The sequence below is a fragment of the Pelophylax lessonae genome, assembly GCF_965119305.1.
Source record: "Pelophylax lessonae genome assembly, chromosome: 3".
In the NCBI taxonomy this organism is placed as follows: domain Eukaryota; kingdom Metazoa; phylum Chordata; class Amphibia; order Anura; family Ranidae; genus Pelophylax; species Pelophylax lessonae.
Window position 1 is genome coordinate 397695158 of NC_138770.1, and position 27858 is coordinate 397723015.

General features: G+C 39.1%; 1 protein-coding gene across 1 annotated transcript in view; it reads right to left on the reverse strand.

The window, feature by feature from the left end:
* Positions 1-1625: 1625 nt before the first annotated feature.
* The window catches only part of SLC22A16 (solute carrier family 22 member 16), a 91787-nt gene continuing 65554 nt past the window's right edge, over positions 1626-27858 (reverse strand). Inside the window, exons 4-8 of the mRNA XM_082250002.1 lie at positions 24713-25250; positions 20880-21007; positions 4887-4996; positions 4289-4388; positions 1626-1841 (exon numbers count right to left, since the gene is read on the reverse strand). Of these exons, the coding sequence (XP_082106128.1) occupies positions 1638-1841; positions 4289-4388; positions 4887-4996; positions 20880-21007; positions 24713-25250 (1080 nt within the window). The 3' untranslated portion in view covers positions 1626-1637. The remainder of the gene's footprint in view (positions 1842-4288; positions 4389-4886; positions 4997-20879; positions 21008-24712; positions 25251-27858) is intronic.

The following is a 27858-nucleotide window of genomic DNA, read 5'->3' on the forward strand; positions in this document are numbered from 1 at the left end:
TTATTAATAATCAGATGCAGTAGTTAAGAAGTAACAATGGTCAATATGACATAAAATGTACTTTTAAAGCCTAATGCCATACTTCACTATATAACTGCTTATTCAAGACAGTAGAATGCTGATTTGGCATTATGGTGTGTTTCTCATCTCACTTTTCAAGGAACTTGTCATTTATAATACTTCAAAATGCATAAAATGTGCTAAGTAAGAAATGGCAGTATAAATGTATAAAAGATGTTTAAAAGAGGCATACAATGTGCAAAACAAAGTGGTGAAATTGACCAATAAGTCAATTATACCACTTCTTCAGTTTCCCTATACTGAAAATAAAAATCTATAGCAGATCCAAAATCCTTAAAACTTCTGAAATGGAAAAGCCCTTTATACATGGGATGGTATCCACTGTGGAATGAATTTCACAGTTAGAATGACTGTACGAAAGAGACTGCAGTCTAGGCCTATATTTTCTATTGAAATACACAACATTCAAGCTAAAAGTGTTACTAAACCCACAACAGTAGAACAGTCTGTATATGCAGCAAAGCACTGATAATACTCACTGATAGCACTGATATACTCACTGATAATCTTCTGCATTGTGTAAAAAGCCTGTTTGATTCTGTCTTCTCTGATCCTCTCCTTCCTCCACAGTCCCCAATCCATCTGCTGATAGTACAGAGTCTTGGGGGCACTCTGTACATGCTCAGTTTGGTGTGTATTGCTAGTGAGTTGTTTTTTTTTGGGGGGGGGGGGGTGGGAGGGGGAGGGGGCATCTAATCAGCACAGAGCCAAAAAGCACTGTCCAGACAGAGGATCAGGGGTCATGCAGCCTTATAGGTCAGTCAGAAGAGAATGAAATCTCCTCTTATAAGTGTTAGCCAGTGTTCGGCCGGACACCGATAGAGTTCACAAAACTGCAATATACTGCTAATGAGAAAAGTTGTTTAGCCTTTTATATTTACTATAGTAATTGCATTTTCATGTTCTGTGTATTGCGGGAGAACAGAGAGAGTGAATGCAAGGTCCTGGGTTTAGTAACACTTTAAAAGGTAAAAAGACATGCTTTGACTTTTTATTTTTTTTTTTAAATATCTGGAATAGGGAGTAATCAATAACTGGACACAAAAAGCTCACCAATTGACTGGCAAGTTTTATAAACTGGCATCATGAACAATTCCTTTTTAGTTTCTTTACTCAGCACTGATATTTGGAATATGTTAAATCACTAAATGCTTTCTTGTTTTTCATGGAAAACAACTCCTGTAGCTGTATCATGGTTCTTCCACACTTCTTGTTGAATTTTATTTATTATATGGAGAATGAATGGGGACACCCTTACTGAATAAAAGTACATTAAACCCTAAAGCAAGAGGAGAGCCTTGGGCTATGACAGGGAGATATTGCCAGTGGAGTCTCCAAGCGACATTAGAGGCCAACAGGATGCTTAGCCAGCCAGGCTAAATCTGTGATAAAAAATTATATATTTTTAGGCCATTACCTCCAGCTAGACGTCAGGTCAACCATGGTCATAATTTTTATGATGTGATGATATCAACAAAGTCAAACAACATGATTTTCAGTGAATTTGCCTTCTTTGCTTCCCTATAAGAAATCAAATTACTTGATGTGTTGCTTTTCTAAACATCAGGGGCATCTATTGTAGCGGAATCTAGTTTTTCCATAGCAACCCCATTTGCTTCTGCTAATGGTTTTCTTTTACTTTCTGTCTTTCTTGGTTTTTTTCCAGCTTCCTCCATTGTGCTCATGAGTGGCTTCCCAAGTGTTTCTGGGAGCATAAGGGTTAATATTCCAGTTATTAATGCCATGATTCCAACTAGTAGCTGAAAAAGAAAATTAAAAATGTGAGGTTTCACAAAATGATTAAATATGTATAACTTGCAAACATTTGTCACTTTTTAAAAAGTAAAAATGTAAATAACCGCACGAAAATTGAGCAGCAGCTGTAGTGGGAAAACACTATAAATCAGGATGGTAAAGAGAAGCTGCGCTATATCTGATAATAAAATAATCACACTGACAGATAACAAATGAACATATAATTAAAAATGTCCAAACATTTGACACAGCTTGTGCCTAAAAAGTCCAAATAGGAAAGTCCAAAGTACAAGGGAGATCCAGTCTAAAGTGCAATATAGAGGAAAATGAATCCACCACCATAGATCACTCCTTCCGCCGTTAGTGTGGCATGCTGAGAATGTGCTATGCGCTTACCAGATTTGATAAAGGAATCAGCATCGTACATAATATGTGGACATCAGTGGACACAACCCAATGCAGAGTTCCTCTCCTGAAAAGATCATTCAGTGGACAGAGACCCGCGGTATCCAGCAAACAACACTAGTCGCCTCATCCTGATCTTTAAACAAGCAAAGGATATGCAAGAGAAGGGCCGCAATAGTGTAGAATGCAAATACAGTTTATTATAAAACAAGGTGATACACTCACATACACTCACATTAAGATAAAGAATCAATAGCGCTATCGGTGACGTCAGCACGGTGTACCCGGAAGTCGGGCGGCGGCGGTCTTTGGAATTGTTTGCCGATAGCGCTATTGATTCTTCATCTTAATGTGAGTGTAGCACCTTGTTTTATAATAAACTGTATTTGCATTCTACACTATTGTGGCCCTTCTCTTGCATATCCTTTGCTTGTTTGACTCTAGGACCTGGGGGAGTTCCATCGAGGATCTCACTTCTCAGGTCTAGGGCTTTTGTGGGCGACCTCCTACCAAAACATTATGAGAGAGAAGTCCAGCAGGTCCAGATGTTCGATCCAGGTGTAGGGCTTGTATGTCTGGCACTGGACAGAAGTCCTTGTGTTCCTCTAGGTAGGATAATACTATGGATCTGCCTTTTTTTGCGTGCAGAGAGGAACAAGTGCAGGTGGCTCCGTGGTTGCACAGTCTAATAGGGGTTTCCTGACAGGAGGTGTTTTTTTTACCACATCAGTTTTAGGAATACCTCTGATCTCTTGGAGGATCAGTCCATTCTCTTCATAGTAATGAATGGGAAAAAGCACATCACATGGCTCCTTGGAGTGTAGGCCACAGGGCCACAGTGATCTGTGTAGTGATTTCTGCAGTGGCGGATCGTTTGACTGTGCTGGCTCTTACCGCTGTCAGTCTGCAACCATAACTGGGAAGACTACCCTGCAGTAGAGCGATCTGAGAGCGAGGCTTGAATCACTCATAGAGTGCATCGTGGAAGGGATGACGTTTATGGCGGTGAGGAGGATGGTCTATGTGGACAGCTTTACCCTGGATGTTTACAGATGTGCTTGTTTTAATCATCAACCACGTGAGTTGCTAAATGTTGGACTTTCATTAAATGTAACCATAGTGCTACACTTAGAGGCACCTCTCTTATACTCAGTTGTGACTGATACGCTACTTGTATATCAAGACATTGCTCATTTATCAAGTCAAAATGTATAAACACAATTTTGCATGTCTTGCAAAACACTCTCAGATCAAGTTAGTCTCAATCCAAAGTTTTACTGTAGTTCTATTTTAATATTAATATTTCTTTGCCAGCAGTTGGAAGATGCTGCTTCATTATCAAGTTAGCAGGCTGGAGCTGATATAGGAAGCTCCAGAGCTTAACAAGGAAACACATGTATGTCCTGCCAGGCTTTTCAGTATTACTGGAGTGTGAATTCCAAGACTGACTGAACAAAATTACAAGTCCTTTCACGGGTAAAGCAATTTGTGAATGTACTGTATTTTAGCTGTTTGGCATGAACTTTAGAAAATGAACTGCCCCCAATTATCCACATACACATTTTGCAGTGTCAGTCTAGACCAGATGTGGCCCTTTGATTGCCTTTTTCTGGCCCTTGGGGCACTATTCATCCCAAGTATATGAGATACTATTCTGCCCACTGACGCCAACAATGGGGCAAAATTCCTGTCACTGATATCAACAGTGACACTAACAATGGGGAACTATTCCTCCCCCTGTTACGAAAGATGGGGCACTGTTTACGCCCACTGATGCCAGAAAAAAGTTATTTTCCTGCTGGCCAAAGTCTGGCACCCCTAAAGTCTGAAGGATAGTAAACTGGCCCTTTGTTTAGAACGTTTGGAGACCCCTGGTCTAGACAAAACCACTTAAAGGGCCAGTGGTCTTTAAAAAATCTACTGCATAGTTTTCTGTACCTTCAATTTATGTTTACAGTTTATATGAGCAAGAATCTAATCATGTAATCAAGAGACCCCACATGTATAGAATTAAGTAGGAATTTATCTAGGAAAAAAAAAAAATTACCTGTGGCATAAATATCCAAATATCCTTCAGGTACACGCAGAATGGGGCAACCACACTACCGAGTCGACACATCATACTTCCACTGCCAACAGCCAGGGACCTAGAGTAGCAAGGGAAAAAAGGTAATATCTGTAAAAAAAAGCCTTGTTCAAGTATGCGCAATTTCCAAAAACCTTGTTACCGAGCTGCCCCTAAAAACAAAAAAGCAGCCAAGGCAGCTATAGTCATCTGATCTCTGGTGCTGCTCCCTGCAGACTTACCACACTGGTTTCCAGCTGCCCTTCCTCTTTCAGACTAAATGATGCCCAGCATCACTCAACTCACTTCCTGTGAGCCCAGGGCTTTAAGACTTTGTGCCCCCCCCCATCCAGAAATAAAATATGGAATTCTGCAGGCATCAGGGCTACGTCACTTTTCTCAGAAGCATTTAAAACAGCTGAAAAAAAAAAGTTAGTAACTAGGTCTTTTTTAATGCAATGGGGATGCTCTAAAGAGGAGGAGGGGAAGGAATAGGGGGGCTTTGGCATGCTCATAATTGAGCTTTGATATCATTTTTATTAATTTAAAATAAATATACTTGTAGCTTAATTTAACTAACCTTACAACTGTTGGATATAATTCAGCCGTGTACAGGTATATAAGGCCAAAGGCAATACCAATTGAGAACTTTCCAGCCATATTCATAATGATAATTACAGTACTGTGTTCCTGCAAAACATAAATGCATGATTTAGTCTAGTATCTTCTATGTATTTTTTTAAAAATGTGCTGTTAAACAAAAATGCCTTATCTAAACCATGTAAAAGTGTGGTGGCACTTCAGTTCACACTTTTGCTCCAAATTAGTTTGACAACAGAGTTTCTTTAGGCTTGGAGTATGACATCCTCTCTGCTTCAAGATTTTCAAGGCAGATTTAAACATGTTTGGTTGCTGTGTGAAACCTCTTAATATCGCCATTTTTTACATCAGGCTTTACATTTATGCAAGAACATCACATTTTCCGGCATCACTCGCTGGCACATTTTAGGATAAACAGAGTAAGTGGGGTGGACTGGTACACTGTTGGACATGCCTTGATGAAAAACTAAAGTACTGAGCAGGTAGGTTGTACTTCCTGGCTGAATCTCCAGACAGATTTTCAAATTGGGCTGAAGTGAGTACCAACCTCTACTGCTGCTTGCATTAGCAATCTATGCTATAGGGAAAAGAGAAGGCAAACTAAAGAATTTTCAAAAACCACAACTGTCAATTTCCTGTTCTCTTGCTGCATGCTGTGGTTCCTCCTTCCTTTTGTCACCACAGGACGGGACATACTAAAACATTTAATGTGAAAATGGCTTAATGTAGCTTAATGTGTAATAAAGTGCCTAAACCATAACCAATTGCCCTGAAACTTTGCACAGACTAAGTTTTTAACTGTTCTAATATATCCTAGAAGTTTCATGTAGTTTGGTCTTCCACGAGGCAAACTGGGGACATTAAGCTTGTTTTTTGGGGAGCTTAATGTGGCTTAACGTACAAAAAAGAGCTTAGATGTGAACCAATTTCCCCCAAACTTGGCACAATAGAAGAGTCTATCAATTCAAACATATTCTGAAAATTTCAGATCGTTTGGTAAATCACACCAAAAGTTATTCACATTAAGCTATTTTTTTACAATACTAAAACGTTTAATGTCCACGGCTTAATGTAAAAAGAGCTTAATGTACCAAAATGTGCCTAAACCTCAACCAATTGTCCTGAAACTTTGCACAGCCCAAGTTCTGCACTTTCCAAAGCTATCCTGGAGGTTTCATCGATTTTGGTCTCCCACGTGGAAAACTGGGGACATTAAGCTCTTTTTTTGGGGCGCTTAATGTGGCTTAACGTACAAAAAAGAGCTTAGATGTGAACCAATTTCCCCCAAACTTGGCACAATAGAAGAGTCTATCAATTCCAACATATTCTGAAAATTTCAGATCATTTGGTAAATCACACCAAAAGTTATTCACATTAAGCTCTTTTTGTACAATACTAAAACGTTTAATGTCCTTAGCTTAATGTAAAAAGAGCTTAACGTACCAAAATGTGCCTAAACCTCAACCAATTGTCTTGAAACTTTGCACAGCCCAAGTTCTGCACTTCTCAAAGCTATCCTGGATGTTTCATCGATTTTGGTCTCCCACACGGAAAACTGGGGACATTAAGCTCTTTTTTTGGGGCGCTTAATGTGGCTTAACGTACAAAAAAGAGCTTAGATGTGAACCAATTTCCCCCAAACTTGGCACAATAGAAGAGCCTATCTATTCCAACATATTCTGAAAATTTCAGATCATTTGGTAAATCACACCAAAAGTTATTCACATTAAGCTCTTTTTAGCAATCATAAAAACGCATAGCTTAATGTGAAAAGAGCTTAACGTACCAAAATGTGCCTAAACCTCAACCAATTGTCTTGAAACTTTGCACAGTCCCAGTTCTGCACTTCCCAAAGCTATCCTGGAGGTTTCATCGATTTTGGTCTCCCACACGGAAAACTGGGGACATTAAGCTCTTTTTTTGGGGCGCTTAATGTGGCTTAACGTACAAAAAAGAGCTTAGATGTGAACCAATTTCCCTCAAACTTGGCACAATAGAAGAGTCTATCAATTCCAACATATTCTGAAAATTTTAGCTCATTTGGTAAATCACACCAAAAGTTATTCACATTAAGCTCTTTTTAGCAAACATAAAAACGCATAGCTTAATGTGAAAAGAGCTTAACGTACTAAAATGTGCCTAAACCTCAACCAATCGTCTTGAAATTTTGCACAGCCCAAGTTCTGCACTTCCCAAAGCTATCCTGGAGGTTTCATCGATTTTGGTCTCCCACACGGAAAACTGGGGACATTAAGCTCTTTTTTTGGGGCGCTTAATGTGGCTTAACGTACAAAAAAGAGCCTAGATGTGAACCAATTTCCCCCAAACTTGGCACAATAGAAGAGCCTATCCATTCCAACATATTCTGAAAATTTCAGATCATTTGGTAAATCACACCAAAAGTTATTCACATTAAGCTCTTTTTAGCAATCATAAAAACGCATAGCTTAATGTGAAAAGAGCTTAACGTACCAAAATGTGCCTAAACCTCAACCAATTGTCTTGAAACTTTGCACAGCCCAAGTTCTGCACTTCTCAAAGCTATCCTGGATGTTTCATCGATTTTGGTCTCCCACACGGAAAACTGGGGACATTAAGCTCTTTTTTTGGGGCGCTTAATGTGGCTTAACGTACAAAAAAGAGCTTAGATGTGAACCAATTTCCCCCCAACTTGGCACAATAGAAGAGCCTATCTATTCCAACATATTCTGAAAATTTCAGATCATTTGGTAAATCACACCAAAAGTTATTCACATTAAGCTCTTTTTAGCAATCATAAAAACGCATAGCTTAATGTGAAAAGAGCTTAACGTACCAAAATGTGCCTGAACCTCAACCTATTGTCTTGAAACTTTGCACAGTCCAAGTTCTGCACTTCCCAAAGCTATCCTGGAGGTTTCATCGATTTTGGTCTCCCACGTGGAAAACTGGGGACATTAAGCTCTTTTTTTGGGGCGCTTAATGTGGCTTAACGTACAAAAAAGAGCCTAGATGTGAACCAATTTCCCCCAAACTTGGCACAATAGAAGAGTCTATCTATTCCAACATATTCTGAAAATTTCAGATCATTTGGTAAATCACACCAAAAGTTATTCACATTACGCTCTCTTTAGCAATCATAAAAACGCATAGCTTAATGTGAAAAGAGCTTAACGTACCAAAATGTGCCTGAACCTCAACCAATTGTCTTGAAACTTTGCACAGCCCAAGTTCTGCACTTCTCAAAGCTATCCTGGATGTTTCATCGATTTTGGTCTCCCACGTGGAAAACTGGGGACATTAAGCTCTTTTTTTGGGGAGCTTAATGTGGCTTAACTTACAAAAAAGAGCTTAGATGTGAACCAATTTCCCCCAAACTTGGCACAATAGAAGAGCCTATCCATTCCAACATATTCTGAAAATTTCAGATCATTTGGTAAATCACACCAAAAGTTATTCACATTAAGCTCTTTTTAGCAATCATAAAAACGCATAGCTTAATGTGAAAAGAGCTTAACGTACCAAAATGTGCCTGAACCTCAACCTATTGTCTTGAAACTTTGCACAGTCCAAGTTCTGCACTTCCCAAAGCTATCCTGGAGGTTTCATCGATTTTGGTCTCCCACGTGGAAAACTGGGGACATTAAGCTCTTTTTTTGGGGCGCTTAATGTGGCTTAACGTACAAAAAAGAGCCTAGATGTGAACCAATTTCCCCCAAACTTGGCACAATAGAAGAGTCTATCTATTCCAACATATTCTGAAAATTTCAGATCATTTGGTAAATCACACCAAAAGTTATTCACATTACGCTCTCTTTAGCAATCATAAAAACGCATAGCTTAATGTGAAAAGAGCTTAACGTACCAAAATGTGCCTGAACCTCAACCAATTGTCTTGAAACTTTGCACAGCCCAAGTTCTGCACTTCTCAAAGCTATCCTGGATGTTTCATCGATTTTGGTCTCCCACACGGAAAACTGGGGACATTAAGCTCTTTTTTTGGGGCGCTTAATGTGGCTTAACGTACAAAAAAGAGCCTAGATGTGAACCAATTTCCCCCAAACTTGGCACAATAGAAGAGCCTATCCATTCCAACATATTCTGAAAATTTCAGATCATTTGGTAAATCACACCAAAAGTTATTCACATTAAGCTCTTTTTAGCAATCATAAAAACGCATAGCTTAATGTGAAAAGAGCTTAACGTACCAAAATGTGCCTAAACCTCAACCAATTGTCTTGAAACTTTGCACAGCCCAAGTTCTGCACTTCCCAAAGCTATCCTGGAGGTTTCATCGATTTTGGTCTCCCACACGGAAAACTGGGGACATTAAGCTCTTTTTTTGGGGCGCTTAATGTGGCTTAACGTACAAAAAAGAGCTTAGATGTGAACCAATTTCCCCCCAACTTGGCACAATAGAAGAGCCTATCTATTCCAACATATTCTGAAAATTTCAGATCATTTGGTAAATCACACCAAAAGTTATTCACATTAAGCTCTTTTTAGCAATCATAAAAACGCATAGCTTAATGTGAAAAGAGCTTAACGTACCAAAATGTGCCTGAACCTCAACCTATTGTCTTGAAACTTTGCACAGTCCAAGTTCTGCACTTCCCAAAGCTATCCTGGAGGTTTCATCGATTTTGGTCTCCCACGTGGAAAACTGGGGACATTAAGCTCTTTTTTTGGGGCGCTTAATGTGGCTTAACGTACAAAAAAGAGCCTAGATGTGAACCAATTTCCCCCAAACTTGGCACAATAGAAGAGTCTATCTATTCCAACATATTCTGAAAATTTCAGATCATTTGGTAAATCACACCAAAAGTTATTCACATTACGCTCTCTTTAGCAATCATAAAAACGCATAGCTTAATGTGAAAAGAGCTTAACGTACCAAAATGTGCCTGAACCTCAACCAATTGTCTTGAAACTTTGCACAGCCCAAGTTCTGCACTTCTCAAAGCTATCCTGGATGTTTCATCGATTTTGGTCTCCCACGTGGAAAACTGGGGACATTAAGCTCTTTTTTTGGGGAGCTTAATGTGGCTTAACTTACAAAAAAGAGCTTAGATGTGAACCAATTTCCCCCAAACTTGGCACAATAGAAGAGCCTATCCATTCCAACATATTCTGAAAATTTCAGATCATTTGGTAAATCACACCAAAAGTTATTCACATTAAGCTCTTTTTAGCAATCATAAAAACGCATAGCTTAATGTGAAAAGAGCTTAACGTACCAAAATGTGCCTGAACCTCAACCTATTGTCTTGAAACTTTGCACAGTCCAAGTTCTGCACTTCCCAAAGCTATCCTGGAGGTTTCATCGATTTTGGTCTCCCACGTGGAAAACTGGGGACATTAAGCTCTTTTTTTGGGGCGCTTAATGTGGCTTAACGTACAAAAAAGAGCCTAGATGTGAACCAATTTCCCCCAAACTTGGCACAATAGAAGAGTCTATCTATTCCAACATATTCTGAAAATTTCAGATCATTTGGTAAATCACACCAAAAGTTATTCACATTACGCTCTCTTTAGCAATCATAAAAACGCATAGCTTAATGTGAAAAGAGCTTAACGTACCAAAATGTGCCTGAACCTCAACCAATTGTCTTGAAACTTTGCACAGCCCAAGTTCTGCACTTCTCAAAGCTATCCTGGATGTTTCATCGATTTTGGTCTCCCACACGGAAAACTGGGGACATTAAGCTCTTTTTTTGGGGCGCTTAATGTGGCTTAACGTACAAAAAAGAGCTTAGATGTGAACCAATTTCCCCCAAACTTGGCACAATAGAAGAGCCTATCTATTCCAACATATTCTGAAAATTTCAGATCATTTGGTAAATCACACCAAAAGTTATTCACATTAAGCTCTTTTTAGCAATCATAAAAACGCATAGCTTAATGTGAAAAGAGCTTAACGTACCAAAATGTGCCTAAACCTCAACCAATTGTCTTGAAACTTTGCACAGTCCCAGTTCTGCACTTCCCAAAGCTATCCTGGAGGTTTCATCGATTTTGGTCTCCCACACGGAAAACTGGGGACATTAAGCTCTTTTTTTGGGGCGCTTAATGTGGCTTAACGTACAAAAAAGAGCTTAGATGTGAACCAATTTCCCTCAAACTTGGCACAATAGAAGAGTCTATCAATTCCAACATATTCTGAAAATTTTAGCTCATTTGGTAAATCACACCAAAAGTTATTCACATTAAGCTCTTTTTAGCAAACATAAAAACGCATAGCTTAATGTGAAAAGAGCTTAACGTACTAAAATGTGCCTAAACCTCAACCAATCGTCTTGAAATTTTGCACAGCCCAAGTTCTGCACTTCCCAAAGCTATCCTGGAGGTTTCATCGATTTTGGTCTCCCACACGGAAAACTGGGGACATTAAGCTCTTTTTTTGGGGCGCTTAATGTGGCTTAACGTACAAAAAAGAGCCTAGATGTGAACCAATTTCCCCCAAACTTGGCACAATAGAAGAGCCTATCCATTCCAACATATTCTGAAAATTTCAGATCATTTGGTAAATCACACCAAAAGTTATTCACATTAAGCTCTTTTTAGCAATCATAAAAACGCATAGCTTAATGTGAAAAGAGCTTAACGTACCAAAATGTGCCTAAACCTCAACCAATTGTCTTGAAACTTTGCACAGCCCAAGTTCTGCACTTCTCAAAGCTATCCTGGATGTTTCATCGATTTTGGTCTCCCACACGGAAAACTGGGGACATTAAGCTCTTTTTTTGGGGCGCTTAATGTGGCTTAACGTACAAAAAAGAGCTTAGATGTGAACCAATTTCCCCCCAACTTGGCACAATAGAAGAGCCTATCTATTCCAACATATTCTGAAAATTTCAGATCATTTGGTAAATCACACCAAAAGTTATTCACATTAAGCTCTTTTTAGCAATCATAAAAACGCATAGCTTAATGTGAAAAGAGCTTAACGTACCAAAATGTGCCTGAACCTCAACCTATTGTCTTGAAACTTTGCACAGTCCAAGTTCTGCACTTCCCAAAGCTATCCTGGAGGTTTCATCGATTTTGGTCTCCCACGTGGAAAACTGGGGACATTAAGCTCTTTTTTTGGGGCGCTTAATGTGGCTTAACGTACAAAAAAGAGCCTAGATGTGAACCAATTTCCCCCAAACTTGGCACAATAGAAGAGTCTATCCATTCCAACATATTCTGAAAATTTCAGATCATTTGGTAAATCACACCAAAAGTTATTCACATTACGCTCTCTTTAGCAATCATAAAAACGCATAGCTTAATGTGAAAAGAGCTTAACGTACCAAAATGTGCCTGAACCTCAACCAATTGTCTTGAAACTTTGCACAGCCCAAGTTCTGCACTTCTCAAAGCTATCCTGGATGTTTCATCGATTTTGGTCTCCCACGTGGAAAACTGGGGACATTAAGCTCTTTTTTTGGGGAGCTTAATGTGGCTTAACTTACAAAAAAGAGCTTAGATGTGAACCAATTTCCCCCAAACTTGGCACAATAGAAGAGCCTATCCATTCCAACATATTCTGAAAATTTCAGATCATTTGGTAAATCACACCAAAAGTTATTCACATTAAGCTCTTTTTAGCAATCATAAAAACGCATAGCTTAATGTGAAAAGAGCTTAACGTACCAAAATGTGCCTGAACCTCAACCTATTGTCTTGAAACTTTGCACAGTCCAAGTTCTGCACTTCCCAAAGCTATCCTGGAGGTTTCATCGATTTTGGTCTCCCACGTGGAAAACTGGGGACATTAAGCTCTTTTTTTGGGGCGCTTAATGTGGCTTAACGTACAAAAAAGAGCCTAGATGTGAACCAATTTCCCCCAAACTTGGCACAATAGAAGAGTCTATCTATTCCAACATATTCTGAAAATTTCAGATCATTTGGTAAATCACACCAAAAGTTATTCACATTACGCTCTCTTTAGCAATCATAAAAACGCATAGCTTAATGTGAAAAGAGCTTAACGTACCAAAATGTGCCTGAACCTCAACCAATTGTCTTGAAACTTTGCACAGCCCAAGTTCTGCACTTCTCAAAGCTATCCTGGATGTTTCATCGATTTTGGTCTCCCACGTGGAAAACTGGGGACATTAAGCTCTTTTTTTGGGGAGCTTAATGTGGCTTAACTTACAAAAAAGAGCTTAGATGTGAACCAATTTCCCCCAAACTTGGCACAATAGAAGAGCCTATCCATTCCAACATATTCTGAAAATTTCAGATCATTTGGTAAATCACACCAAAAGTTATTCACATTAAGCTCTTTTTAGCAATCATAAAAACGCATAGCTTAATGTGAAAAGAGCTTAACGTACCAAAATGTGCCTAAACCTCAACCAATTGTCTTGAAACTTTGCACAGCCCAAGTTCTGCACTTCCCTCAGCTATCCTGGAGGTTTCATCGATTTTGGTCTCCCACACGGAAAACTGGGGACATTAAGCTCTTTTTTTGGGGCGCTTAATGTGGCTTAACGTACAAAAAAGAGCTTAGATGTGAACCAATTTCCCCCAAACTTGGCACAATAGAAGAGTCTATCTATTCCAACATATTCTGAAAATTTCAGATCATTTGGTAAATCACACCAAAAGTTATTCACATTAAGCTCTTTTTAGCAATCATAAAAACGCATAGCTTAATGTGAAAAGAGCTTAACGTACCAAAATGTGCCTAAACCTCAACCAATTGTCTTGAAACTTTGCACAGCCCAAGTTCTGCACTTCCCTCAGCTATCCTGGAGGTTTCATCGATTTTGGTCTCCCACACGGAAAACTGGGGACATTAAGCTCTTTTTTTGGGGCGCTTAATGTGGCTTAACGTACAAAAAAGAGCCTAGATGTGAACCAATTTCCCCCAAACTTGGCACAATAGAAGAGTCTATCAATTCCAACATATTCTGAAAATTTCAGATCATTTGGTAAATCACACCAAAAGTTATTCACATTAAGCTCTTTTTGTACAATACTAAAACGTTTAATGTCCTTAGCTTAATGTGAAAAGAGCTTAATGTACCAAAATGTGCCTAAACCTCAACCAATTGTCTTGAAACTTTGCACAGCCCAAGTTCTGCACTTCCCAAAGATATCCTGGAGGTTTCATCGATTTTGGTCTCCCACACGGAAAACTGGGGACATTAAGCTCTTTTTTTGGGGCGCTTAATGTGGCTTAACGTACAAAAAAGAGCCTAGATGTGAACCAATTTCCCCCAAACTTGGCACAATAGAAGAGTCTATCAATTCCAACATATTCTGAAAATTTCAGATCATTTGGTAAATCACACCAAAAGTTATTCACATTAAGCTCTTTTTAGCAATCATAAAAACGCATAGCTTAATGTGAAAAGAGCTTAACGTACCAAAATGTGCCTAAACCTCAACCAATTGTCTTGAAACTTTGCACAGCCCAAGTTCTGCACTTCTCTAAGCTATCCTGGCGGTTTCATCGATTTTGGTCTCCCACACGGAAAACTGGGGACATTAAGCTCTTTTTTTGGGGCGCTTAATGTGGCTTAACGTACAAAAAAGAGCCTAGATGTGAACCAATTTCCCTCAAACTTGGCACAATAGAAGAGTCTATCCATTCCAACATATTCTGAAAATTTTAGCTCATTTGGTAAATCACACCGAAAGTTATTCACATTAAGCTCTTTTTAGCAAACATAAAAACGCATAGCTTAATGTGAAAAGAGCTTAACGTACTAAAATGTGCCTAAACCTCAACCAATTGTCTTGAAACTTTGCACAGCCCAAGTTCTGCACTTCCCAAAGCTATCCTGGAGGTTTCATCGATTTTGGTCTCCCACACGGAAAACTGGGGACATTAAGCTCTTTTTTTGGGGCGCTTAATGTGGCTTAACGTACAAAAAAGAGCCTAGATGTGAACCAATTTCCCCCAAACTTGGCACAATAGAAGAGCCTATCCATTCCAACATATTCTGAAAATTTCAGATCATTTGGTAAATCACACCAAAAGTTATTCACATTAAGCTCTTTTTAGCAATCATAAAAACGCATAGCTTAATGTGAAAAGAGCTTAACGTACCAAAATGTGCCTAAACCTCAACCAATTGTCTTGAAACTTTGCACAGCCCAAGTTCTGCACTTCTCAAAGCTATCCTGGAGGTTTCATCGATTTTGGTCTCCCACACGGAAAACTGGGGACATTAAGCTCTTTTTTTGGGGCGCTTAATGTGGCTTAACGTACAAAAAAGAGCTTAGATGTGAACCAATTTCCCCCAAACTTGGCACAATAGAAGAGTCTATCAATTCCAACATATTCTGAAAATTTTAGCTCATTTGGTAAATCACACCGAAAGTTATTCACATTAAGCTCTTTTTAGCAATCATAAAAACGCATAGCTTAATGTGAAAAGAGCTTAACGTACCAAAATGTGCCTAAACCTCAACCAATTGTCTTGAAACTTTGCACAGCCCAAGTTCTGCACTTCCCTCAGCTATCCTGGAGGTTTCATCGATTTTGGTCTCCCACACGGAAAACTGGGGACATTAAGCTCTTTTTTTGGGGCGCTTAATGTGGCTTAACGTACAAAAAAGAGCCTAGATGTGAACCAATTTCCCCCAAACTTGGCACAATAGAAGAGTCTATCAATTCCAACATATTCTGAAAATTTCAGATCATTTGGTAAATCACACCAAAAGTTATTCACATTAAGCTCTTTTTAGCAATCATAAAAACGCATAGCTTAATGTGAAAAGAGCTTAACGTACCAAAATGTGCCTAAACCTCAACCAATTGTCTTGAAACTTTGCACAGCCCAAGTTCTGCACTTCTCTAAGCTATCCTGGCGGTTTCATCGATTTTGGTCTCCCACACGGAAAACTGGGGACATTAAGCTCTTTTTTTGGGGCGCTTAATGTGGCTTAACGTACAAAAAAGAGCCTAGATGTGAACCAATTTCCCTCAAACTTGGCACAATAGAAGAGTCTATCCATTCCAACATATTCTGAAAATTTTAGCTCATTTGGTAAATCACACCGAAAGTTATTCACATTAAGCTCTTTTTAGCAAACATAAAAACGCATAGCTTAATGTGAAAAGAGCTTAACGTACTAAAATGTGCCTAAACCTCAACCAATTGTCTTGAAACTTTGCACAGCCCAAGTTCTGCACTTCCCAAAGCTATCCTGGAGGTTTCATCGATTTTGGTCTCCCACACGGAAAACTGGGGACATTAAGCTCTTTTTTTGGGGCGCTTAATGTGGCTTAACGTACAAAAAAGAGCCTAGATGTGAACCAATTTCCCCCAAACTTGGCACAATAGAAGAGCCTATCCATTCCAACATATTCTGAAAATTTCAGATCATTTGGTAAATCACACCAAAAGTTATTCACATTAAGCTCTTTTTAGCAATCATAAAAACGCATAGCTTAATGTGAAAAGAGCTTAACGTACCAAAATGTGCCTAAACCTCAACCAATTGTCTTGAAACTTTGCACAGCCCAAGTTCTGCACTTCTCAAAGCTATCCTGGAGGTTTCATCGATTTTGGTCTCCCACACGGAAAACTGGGGACATTAAGCTCTTTTTTTGGGGCGCTTAATGTGGCTTAACGTACAAAAAAGAGCTTAGATGTGAACCAATTTCCCCCAAACTTGGCACAATAGAAGAGTCTATCAATTCCAACATATTCTGAAAATTTTAGCTCATTTGGTAAATCACACCGAAAGTTATTCACATTAAGCTCTTTTTAGCAAACATAAAAACGCATAGCTTAATGTGAAAAGAGCTTAACGTACTAAAATGTGCCTAAACCTCAACCAATTGTCTTGAAACTTTGCGCAGCCCAAGTTCTGCACTTCTCAAAGCTATCCTGGAGGTTTCATCGATTTTGGTCTCCCACACGGAAAACTGGGGACATTAAGCTCTTTTTTTGGGGCGCTTAATGTGGCTTAACGTACAAAAAAGAGCCTAGATGTGAACCAATTTCCCCCAAACTTGGCACAATAGAAGAGCCTATCCATTCCAACATATTCTGAAAATTTCAGATCATTTGGTAAATCACACCAAAAGTTATTCACATTAAGCTCTTTTTAGCAATCATAAAAACGCATAGCTTAATGTGAAAAGAGCTTAACGTACCAAAATGTGCCTAAACCTCAACCAATTGTCTTGAAACTTTGCACAGTCCAAGTTCTGCACTTCTCAAAGCTATCCTGGAGGTTTCATCGATTTTGGTCTCCCACACGGAAAACTGGGGACATTAAGCTCTTTTTTTGGGGAGCTTAATGTGGCTTAACGTACAAAAAAGAGCTTAGATGTGAACCAATTTCCCCCAAACTTGGCACAATAGAAGAGTCTATCAATTCTAACATATTCTGAAAATTTCAGATCATTTGGTAAATCACACCTAAAGTTATTCACATTAAGCTCTTTTTAGCAATCATAAAAACGCATAGCTTAATGTGAAAAGAGCTTAACGTACCAAAATGTGCCTAAACCTCAACCAATTGTCTTGAAACTTTGCACAGCCCAAGTTCTGCACTTCTCAAAGCTATCCCGGAGGTTTCATCGATTTTGGTCTCCCACACGGAAAACTGGGGACATTAAGCTCTTTTTTTGGGGCGCTTAATGTGGCTTAACGTACAAAAAAGAGCCTAGATGTGAACCAATTTCCCCCAAACTTGGCACAATAGAAGAGCCTATCCATTCCAACATATTCTGAAAATTTCAGATCATTTGGTAAATCACACCAAAAGTTATTCACATTAAGCTCTTTTTAGCAATCATAAAAACGCATAGCTTAATGTGAAAAGAGCTTAACTTACTAAAATGTGCCTAAACCTCAACCAATTGTCTTGAAACTTTGCACAGCCCAAGTTCTGCACTTCCCAAAGCTATCCTGGAGGTTTCATCGATTTTGGTCTCCCACACGGAAAACTGGGGACATTAAGCTCTTTTTTTGGGGAGCTTAATGTGGCTTAACGTACAAAAAAGAGCTTAGATGTGAACCAATTTCCCCCAAACTTGGCACAATAGAAGAGCCTATCAATTCCAACATATTCTGAAAATTTCAGATCATTTGGTAAATCACACCAAAAGTTATTCACATTAAGCTCTTTTTAGCAATCATAAAAACGCATAGCTTAATGTGAAAAGAGCTTAACTTACTAAAATGTGCCTAAACCTCAACCAATTGTCTTGAAACTTTGCACAGCCCAAGTTCTGCACTTCCCAAAGCTATCCTGGAGGTTTCATCGATTTTGGTCTCCCACACGGAAAACTGGGGACATTAAGCTCTTTTTTTGGGGAGCTTAATGTGGCTTAACGTACAAAAAAGAGCTTAGATGTGAACCAATTTCCCCCAAACTTGGCACAATAGAAGAGCCTATCAATTCCAACATATTCTGAAAATTTCAGATCATTTGGTAAATCACACCAAAAGTTATTCACATTAAGCTCTTTTTAGCAATCATAAAAACGCATGGCTTAATGTGAAAAGAGCTTAACGTACCAAAATGTGCCTAAACCTCAACCAATTGTCTTGAAACTTTGCACAGCCCAAGTTCTGCACTTCAAGACAATTGGTTGAGGTTTAGGCACATTTTGGTACATTAAGCTCTTTTCACATTAAGCTAAGGACATTAAACGTTTTAGTATTGTACAAAAAGAGCTTAATGTGAATAACTTTTGGTGTGATTTACCAAATGTTCTGAAATTTTCAGAATACGTTGGAATTGATAGATTCTTCTATTGTGTGAAGTTTGGGGGAAATTGGTTCACATCTAAGCTCTTTTTTGTACGTTAAGCCACATTAAGCGCCCCAAAAAAAGAGCTTAATGTCCCCAGTTTTCCGTGTGGGAGACCAAAATCGATGAAACCTCCAGGATAGCTTTGAGAAGTGCAGAACTTGGGCTGTGCAAAGTTTCAAGACAATTGGTTGAGGTTTAGGCACATTTTGGTACGTTAAGCTCTTTTCACATTAAGCTATGCGTTTTTATGATTGCTAAAAAGAGCTTAATGTGAATAACTTTTGGTGTGATTTACCAAATGATCTGAAATTTTCAGAATATGTTGGAATGGATAGGCTCTTCTATTGTGCCAAGTTTGGGGGAAATTGGTTCACATCTAGGCTCTTTTTTGTACGTTAAGCCACATTAAGCGCCCCAAAAAAAGAGCTTAATGTCCCCAGTTTTCCGTGTGGGAGACAAAAATCGATGAAACCTCCAGGATAGCTGAGGGAAGTGCAGAACTGGGGCTGTGCAAAGTTTCAAGACAATTGGTTGAGGTTTAGGCACATTTTGGTACATTAAGCTCTTTTCACATTAAGCTAAGGACATTAAACGTTTTAGTATTGTACAAAAAGAGCTTAATGTGAATAACTTTTGGTGTGATTTACCAAATGATCTGAAATTTTCAGAATATGTTGGAATTGATAGACTCTTCTATTGTGCCAAGTTTGGGGGAAATTGGTTCACATCTAAGCTCTTTTTTGTACGTTAAGCCACATTAAGCGCCCCAAAAAAAGAGCTTAATGTCCCCAGTTTTCCGTGTGGGAGACCAAAATCGATGAAACCTCCAGGATAGCTGAGGGAAGTGCAGAACTTGGGCTGTGCAAAGTTTCAAGACAATTGGTTGAGGTTTAGGCACATTTTGGTACGTTAAGCTCTTTTCACATTAAGCTATGCGTTTTTATGATTGCTAAAAAGAGCTTAATGTGAATAACTTTTGGTGTGATTTACCAAATGATCTGAAATTTTCAGAATATGTTGGAATGGATAGGCTCTTCTATTGTGCCAAGTTTGGGGGAAATTGGTTCACATCTAGGCTCTTTTTTGTACGTTAAGCCACATTAAGCGCCCCAAAAAAAGAGCTTAATGTCCCCAGTTTTCCGTGTGGGAGACCAAAATCGATGAAACCTCCAGGATAGCTTTGAGAAGTGCAGAACTTGGGCTGTGCAAAGTTTCAAGACAATTGGTTGAGGTTTAGGCACATTTTAGTACGTTAAGCTCTTTTCACATTAAGCTATGCGTTTTTATGTTTGCTAAAAAGAGCTTAATGTGAATAACTTTTGGTGTGATTTACCAAATGATCTGAAATTTTCAGAATATGTTGGAATAGATAGGCTCTTCTATTGTGCCAAGTTTGGGGGAAATTGGTTCACATCTAAGCTCTTTTTTGTACGTTAAGCCACATTAAGCGCCCCAAAAAAAGAGCTTAATGTCCCCAGTTTTCCGTGTGGGAGACCAAAATCGATGAAACATCCAGGATAGCTTTGAGAAGTGCAGATCTTGGGCTGTGCAAAGTTTCAAGACAATTGGTTGAGGTTTAGGCACATTTTGGTACATTAAGCTCTTTTCACATTAAGCTAAGGACATTAAACGTTTTAGTATTGTACAAAAAGAGCTTAATGTGAATAACTTTTGGTGTGATTTACCAAATGATCTGAAATTTTCAGAATATGTTTGAATTGATAGACTCTTCTATTGTGCCAAGTTTGGGGGAAATTGGTTCACATCTAAGCTCTTTTTTGTACGTTAAGCCACATTAAGCTCCCCAAAAAACAAGCTTAATGTCCCCAGTTTGCCTCGTGGAAGACCAAACTACATGAAACTTCTAGGATATATTAGAACAGTTAAAAACTTAGTCTGTGCAAAGTTTCAGGGCAATTGGTTATGGTTTAGGCACTTTATTACACATTAAGCTACATTAAGCCATTTTCACATTAAATGTTTTAGTATGTCCCCCACAGGACACAGTAAGAATGTAGGGACTCCTTCAGATGTTGATTTCTGGGGATTCTGTAGCTGGCCTTTTCTTTTCATTACAGCAGTGATCACTGAAGTGGATAGTGGGTGAGGTGTGTATTAAATGTCTTCTTTGTAGGTAGACCTTCATTTTGAACACCAATTTTAATATGATGTTTGAAGTAAGTCCAGCAATCCCCAAATGCTATGCTTATTTGCTTGCCAGCCTTTTATAATTTCATTACCATATGTACTGTATAAGTGGATATGATTGTAGATATACCTCAGGTATGAGCATAAGTACACCACAAATGACAGTGCTGAGTAAAAGAAATGGAGCCAACGTATTTCTCCTTCCAAGATTGTCCATGCCCAGGCAACAAACTATATAAGAGGGAATTTCCACAGCACCTGTAAAATACAAAAAAATAAATAAATAAATAAATAATAATTACTAAAAGTCATAAATAGCTGAGGGTTACCTAACCTCTGAGTTGCCAAATATGCCCTCAGCCTTGAAGCAGCTTTTCCACCCTACAAACTGCAAAAAAGACTGCATTCAAGTTGATAATGGAAAACTTCTTTAAGTCAAGAAAATGAAATATATTGTTCTCTTCAACTCTGTGTTCCTTGGACAGTGTGTTTGATAAGGTTTAGCAATCGCTAAATAGCAGCTGTGTGTATGTATAAAAACTGAGAGGAAACAGAGTAGCAGGTGAAAGGGTACAAAAAAGGATTGTTCTTAAGTGCCCATTCACACTACCGCGACTTGTCAGGCGACTGGTCAGCCTGACAAGTCGCGGTCCATGCAGTGCTACGGGAACCATTCTAATAGGAGCGACTCAAGTCGCTCCGACTTAGAAAATAGTTCCTGTACTACTTCGGGGCGACCTGGAGCGACTTGCATTGACATTCAATATATGAAGTCCGTGCAAGTCACGCCGAAGTCGCGGTGCAGGCGACTTCACAGGTCGCCCCCGAAGTCGTGCCTCGGTAGTGTGAACCGGCACTTAAAGCTAAATAATAAAAGTTAGATAAAGACCATTTGTAAAATCAGAAATACATTAGTTATACATTTACATTTATCTTATTTATTTTATTTTCATGTATGGAAAGACTGGTTTATACATATAACTGTATTTTTTTTTTTCAATCACATTTTTATTTATTTTAAAGCAACAAGGCATAGGTAATGCAAGCTAAAACAAGTAAGTGGATGTTAATCTTAGGCATCTCCAGTACACATTTATTGTTACACCCACTAAGATTTTAAATATTTCTAGCCTCATAAATATGTGCAGCCTTCAAATCACTGCATACTTAGGCCTGTTATTTTTTGTATTTTAAAGTGGTTGTCAGGGCAGAATAAACAAAAAAAAAGACATTTGAAGTACATAACTGCACATTTCTCCATGTTTAATCCCTTTATTGTGCAAGTCGTGGCAAAAACTGAGATCACTTTTGAATGTCTACATTCCAAAATTATTATTTTGAGGGTTTTCATACTGTTCTGGCCTTTTTATTTCATATGTTTTGTAACAGAAGTTTGGATAAACCGTTTTTGGTCTTTTTTTCTTTAGTATAAAAAAGTTTTTAAAAAACTGTATTTCTTAAATACTTTGTACCATCGTATGTTTTTTAATTGCGGATTGGTGGCTCTTTATTTACCCAGTGCGGTTTATGAATGCCACTGGATAAATAGCAATTGGGTGGCTGATCCACACAGTGATCAATATCATTACAGAGCTGGGTACACAGAGACACTACACTGTACTGCTGGTCCGAGGGGCTGGGTACCATGTGATCGCTGTGATTAAGCCCTTCCCTCCCCTTACAAGGGACATAATGAATGGATCATGCTTCAGATCCATGCATTCTGTTTCACTGACAGGAGGATCGTTTTTTTTCTTTAAAACCTTCCCCCCCCTCTCTACACATGCCATCTCTATGCTGTCTCATGTGACCCACATATTAACCCTTTTCACCTCCCTAATCCTGTCTATCTGAATATTAAGGTTGGGTTCACACTAGCTGAGGCTCACAGCAAGGGGTCTGTGGGTCCCTGTTCTCTGTTTCAGATGCGAATCAGGTCCAAATTTTTGGCTAACATCTCACCTGAAACGGACCAGAGGACGCACAGGTCCCTTTTCAAGTTCGAACTGTGGCCGCCCCCAAGGTGTGTGAACCGGCTCCATTAAGAGCCAGTCACACTCTCCTGTAATGCGAATTGGATGCAGAGAAACCAGCATCCAATTTGCATAAGTTTGAACCCAGCCTTACCCCTTCATCTCCATAATACTTTTGTATGTAACCAGGACATTAACCCTTCACAAAATCCTTTCTCTGGGTATGACCCGTGCATTTATTGTAGCTAGTACACTATTCTCAAAATCCTTTTTTAACCTCCTCAATACCAGCATGTTCCTTTTTTGCACTTATAGAACCACTATAACAAAACACAATGGGAGCAAATTGGGAAAGTGCATTGTTAAGGTTTGAATACAATTTAAATTTAAAGCTTTGGTATTATCAAGCTGGCAGTACTTCTCAAAAACATTAAAGGAACACTATGAAAACACATCAGATCTCAATGGGGAAAAAATATCATGCTGAATATCTATAATGATATGGACTGGGTATTGTGTTAAGAAGGAAAGGATGCCGTATTGTTTTATAGAAATTTAAATTATCAACCGACAGAGGGCTGAATTCAAAGAGACCCCAAAAATTGTGAAAGAATGATGTAGCAGACTAGTCCATTTTGCTGAAATTTCATTGCAGCAGCTCAAAATGGTACTCAGTATGGCCCCCACTTGCTTGTATGTATGCCTGATAACATTGAGGCATGCTCCTAATGAAACGACGGATTGTGTCCTGGAGTATTTCTTCCCGGATCTGGAGAAGGGCAAAACTGAGCTCCTGAACAGACTGAGCCGCAACCTGGTGGCGTCGAATGGACCGAAATATAATGTCCTAGAGGTGTTCTTTTGGATTTGGGTCAGATGAGTGTGAGGGCCATTCAGTGGTATCAATTCCTAGATCCTCCAGGAACTGGCTACATACTCTTGCCACATGTGACCAGGCATTGCCGTGCACCAGGAGGAACTCAGGACCCATTGCACCAGCGTAGGGTCTGACAATGGGTCCAAGGATTCTATCCCAAAACCTAATGGCAGTCAGGGTGCCATTGTCTAGCCTGTTGAGGTCTGCGCGTCCCTCCATGGATATGCCTTCCCAGACCATCACTGACCCACCACCAAACCGGTCATGCTGAATGATGTTACAAAAAGCATAACATTCTCCACAGCCTCTCCAGACCCTTTTACATCTGTCATATATGCTCAGGGTTAACCTGCTGTTATCTGTGAAAAGCACAGGACCCCAGTCATGGACCTGGCAATTCTGGTGTTTAATGGCAAATGCCAATGGAGCTCCATGGTGCCAGGTGAGCACAGGGGTCACCAGGCCACCCTCATGAAGTCTGTTTCTGATTGTTTGGTCAGAGACATTCACACCAATGACCTACTGGAGGTAATTTTGTAGGGCTCTGGCAGTGCTCATCCTGTTCCTTCTTGTACAAAGAAGCAGATGGGTTAAGGACCTTCTACGGCCCTGTCCAGCTCTCCTAGAGTTTCTCCTGGATTCTCCTCCTTGCTCTTGAGACTGTGCTGGGAGACACAACAAACCTTCTGGTAATGGCACGTATTGACGTGCCATCCTGGAGGAGTTGGACTGCCTATGCAACCTCTATAGAGTCCAGGTAGAGCAAGGGAGTAGGGAAAAAATGCCAGTGGCCTCTAAAACCATTCCTGTTTTGGAGGTCATCCCGTTTTTGCCTAGCTAGTGTACCTGTTGTTAATTTCATTAACACCAAAGCGGCTGAAATCCCCTCTGCTACTTAACTAACCAGATAAATACCCCAGGGGTTTCATTGACTTGATGCTATACTCTGATTAAAAAGTGTCACTTTAATTTTTTTGAGATATACTGTATATATATATATATATATATATACTGTGTGTGTGTATATATATATATATATATATATAAAAACTGTGATGATGTAGATGTAGAGTGCTAAATATTCTTAGTATAATTAAAGGGAAATTGTCGTACCTGTAAGAAAAAGATTCAAGTATTCATTTCCTCCCAGATTTACGGAGTTTAGAGCAAATACGTAGTATCCCAAACTACCGGTAAACCAGATGAGCCAAACAGAAATGGTCCTTCTTGCAAAACTACAGTTGTGAAACAGGTCAAACACGTTATGATTTTTGGACAACTGGACATCTTCAGAATTAGCACTTTTTGTTTCCTCTACAGTACAGATCTCAGAGAGTTTGCAGGGACTTTTCACTCTGTTCCACTTTTCCATTGTAGCGATTACTTTTTCGACCTCTTTGTATTTTCCCTGGGAATGCAGCCAGAAAGGAGTCTCGGGAAGCATCCAGCAGCATAGGAGAAAGGGTAGGGTGATGACAGAAAGAATGATTTGGTATATCCACCAAGTGCGCACTAGGTAACCAACCAAAGCAACAATCATAACTCCTATGGCAAAAAAGGCATGAATGTGCATAGAGGCCCAAGTGCGAGCTTTGATCCCTATATATTCTGTCACATATACAAATACTACTACGAGATAGCCACTGGATACCTGAAAAGAAAGAGAAAGAATTCACGATTTTCATTTTAATGTACTATTGGCATTGTTAAAATAATAATACCTAAAGAATTTATACCAAAATTGATTTTATATTTGATTTATCTTTTTTGGAATGGTCAGGCAGCATTTTTTTCCATATCAGTTCTTTACAGATCTTCAGGACATTAGCAGTAGAACTACCTCCACCTTCACCATGTAAGAACATATGGAGAATCCGATAGAGGGTTCCATTTTTTTAGTACCCCTTAGTAGATTCTACATAGTGATGTATGAGACGTTCACTAGAAATATGCAACACACCATCATATAAGGTCTTATAAAACACAACATTTAGGGGTTGATTTACTAAAACTATTGAGTGCAAGCTCTAGTGCAGCTGTGCATGATAGCCAATCATGGAAGCCTTCTAACTTCAGCTTGTTTAATTAAGCTTTGACAAAAAAAAAAAAGAAATTGGAAGCTGATTGGTTTCTATGCAGAGCTGCACCAGATTTTGCACTCTCCAGTTTAAGTAAAACAACCCCTTAGTGTCACAGTTAATATTAGAAGCATCTGACAGGATTTAGAAATAGATATATAAGAAGTGCACACCGGTAATAGCAATATTCTCAACGAACTGATTAGCTTTTAGTGTAAAGAATTAAAAGCTGTCATTCTTTCAGCAAAACCAACAGTGCTGTTTGCAGCCTGGTTCCTCAAAATCCTCATCCCCCACCGCTGTAAATATCACAATATTTTGTGATTCGGCACTGCGTTACTTTAACTAACAATTGCGCGGTCGTGTGGCGCTGTACCCAAATAAAATTCATGTCATTTTTTCCCACAAATAGAGCTTTTTTTGGTGGTATTTGATCACCTCTGCGGTTTTTAGATTTTGCGCTATAAACAAAAAGTGATAATTTTGAAAAAAAAACATTCCCAATAAAAAAATGTAAAAAAATCTAATTTTTTTTATTAGTTTAGGCCAATTTGTATTCTGCTTCATATTTTTGGTAAAAAAAAAAATCCCAAAAAGCGTATTTTAATTGGTTTGCGTAAAAGTTTTAACGTTTACAATCTACAGGATAAATGTTTGGACTATTTTATTTATTTTTTTGTTTTTATTAGCAATGGCGGCGATCAGTGATTTTTAGTGGGCCTGCGACATTGGGGCGGACAAATCTGACACTAAATGACACTTTTTGGGGACCAGTGACATTAATACAGTAATCAGTGCTAAATAATATGCACTGTTACTGTATAAATTACACTGGCAGGAAAGGGGTTAATACTGGGGGTGATCAAGGGGTAAAATGTAAGCCTAAATGTGCTTGCTAACTGTGTGTGTGTGTAGGGGGCTCTGTGACAGGCGCACACATAGATCGGTGTTTCAGCTTAGCTGAGACACACAATCTCACTGTGCTTGTCTGACAATAGTAGAGCCGCCTGCTTTATTTAGACGGCTCTCCTGTCAGTTACCCGAAGATTGCAGGAGGCCGGTAGCGATCGAGCCCGCTCCTCCCGCGTACTGGCTTCCACTGTGTCTAATCACAGCGGTAGCGCGGCTCCGGCGGCGAGCGTGTGCCGCCAAGACCACATGCACATGATCACATAGATCTACGTGATTATGCACAGCCAAGCCACCCTGCCGCAGTAAATCTGCGTGGGGCGTTCGGCAAGAGTGGTTAAATGGGACCTGAACTGTCAAAGCTGTGCCTAAACAAAAGCAAACAGAGGGTTAAAGATCAGTTACCAGTATTGACTTTAGGCTAACTACATTTTATCCTTTCCCTTTACTATTTTTTTTTTGCCAGTAAGAATATTTATTGATATATTACCGAAAGTCCAGGTTCAGCATAACAGAATATATTGAACAAACATGAAAAAGGCACTGTGGTATCAACAATTAGGAAATATAGTGAGATGTTGCATAAGTCCTGTCCCTTTTGTTAATTTGTCTTGCATTTTCTGCATTGAGTCTCTATGTGAATATGGCCTTTATGGTAGAGGCAGGGCTTTGCTTCCTCATATCAGTGCTACACCTGATGTCCAGTGATTTGACGACTAACAAAGTCAAGAACCAGAGATAGTGGAAGCCCAGGTCCACAGTGAATGAATCAGAATCAGGAAAATCCTTAAAGCATAACTTCACTTTTGTTGAGAACCTCTGGGTGATCTCTGTAGATTACAAGGGTTATAACAATGTTTGTTGCAGATTCCAACCTTTTGTTATTCTGAAGAAATCCTTGGTTGTTCCTCTGTGCTGAGTGGGTCTAATGGGAGTGGTTTCATATTTATCAACCAGCTGTGCAACTGTAGGGCTCTAATGAGGAAAGCTGCTGGGCCTGCATCCCTTAAGATGTGTTCCTATTGGGAGTATCTCACCAAAAATGAATTTTTTTTGCAGGGAATGCCTGAAATCTGACTTGTATCTTAGGCAGACTGCTGGGAAAATTGGTGAGCCAATCACATAAGCAGAAAATGATGTTTCTGGGGTGTGGTCAGTACACATTCTGTGTACAGAACAACTCCAAGTAGCCATATTGCATTGAATTTTTAGAAAATTGCAGCGGCTGCAGATTGAAAAGGAAAGGTAATTTTTAATAACATTGAATTACAA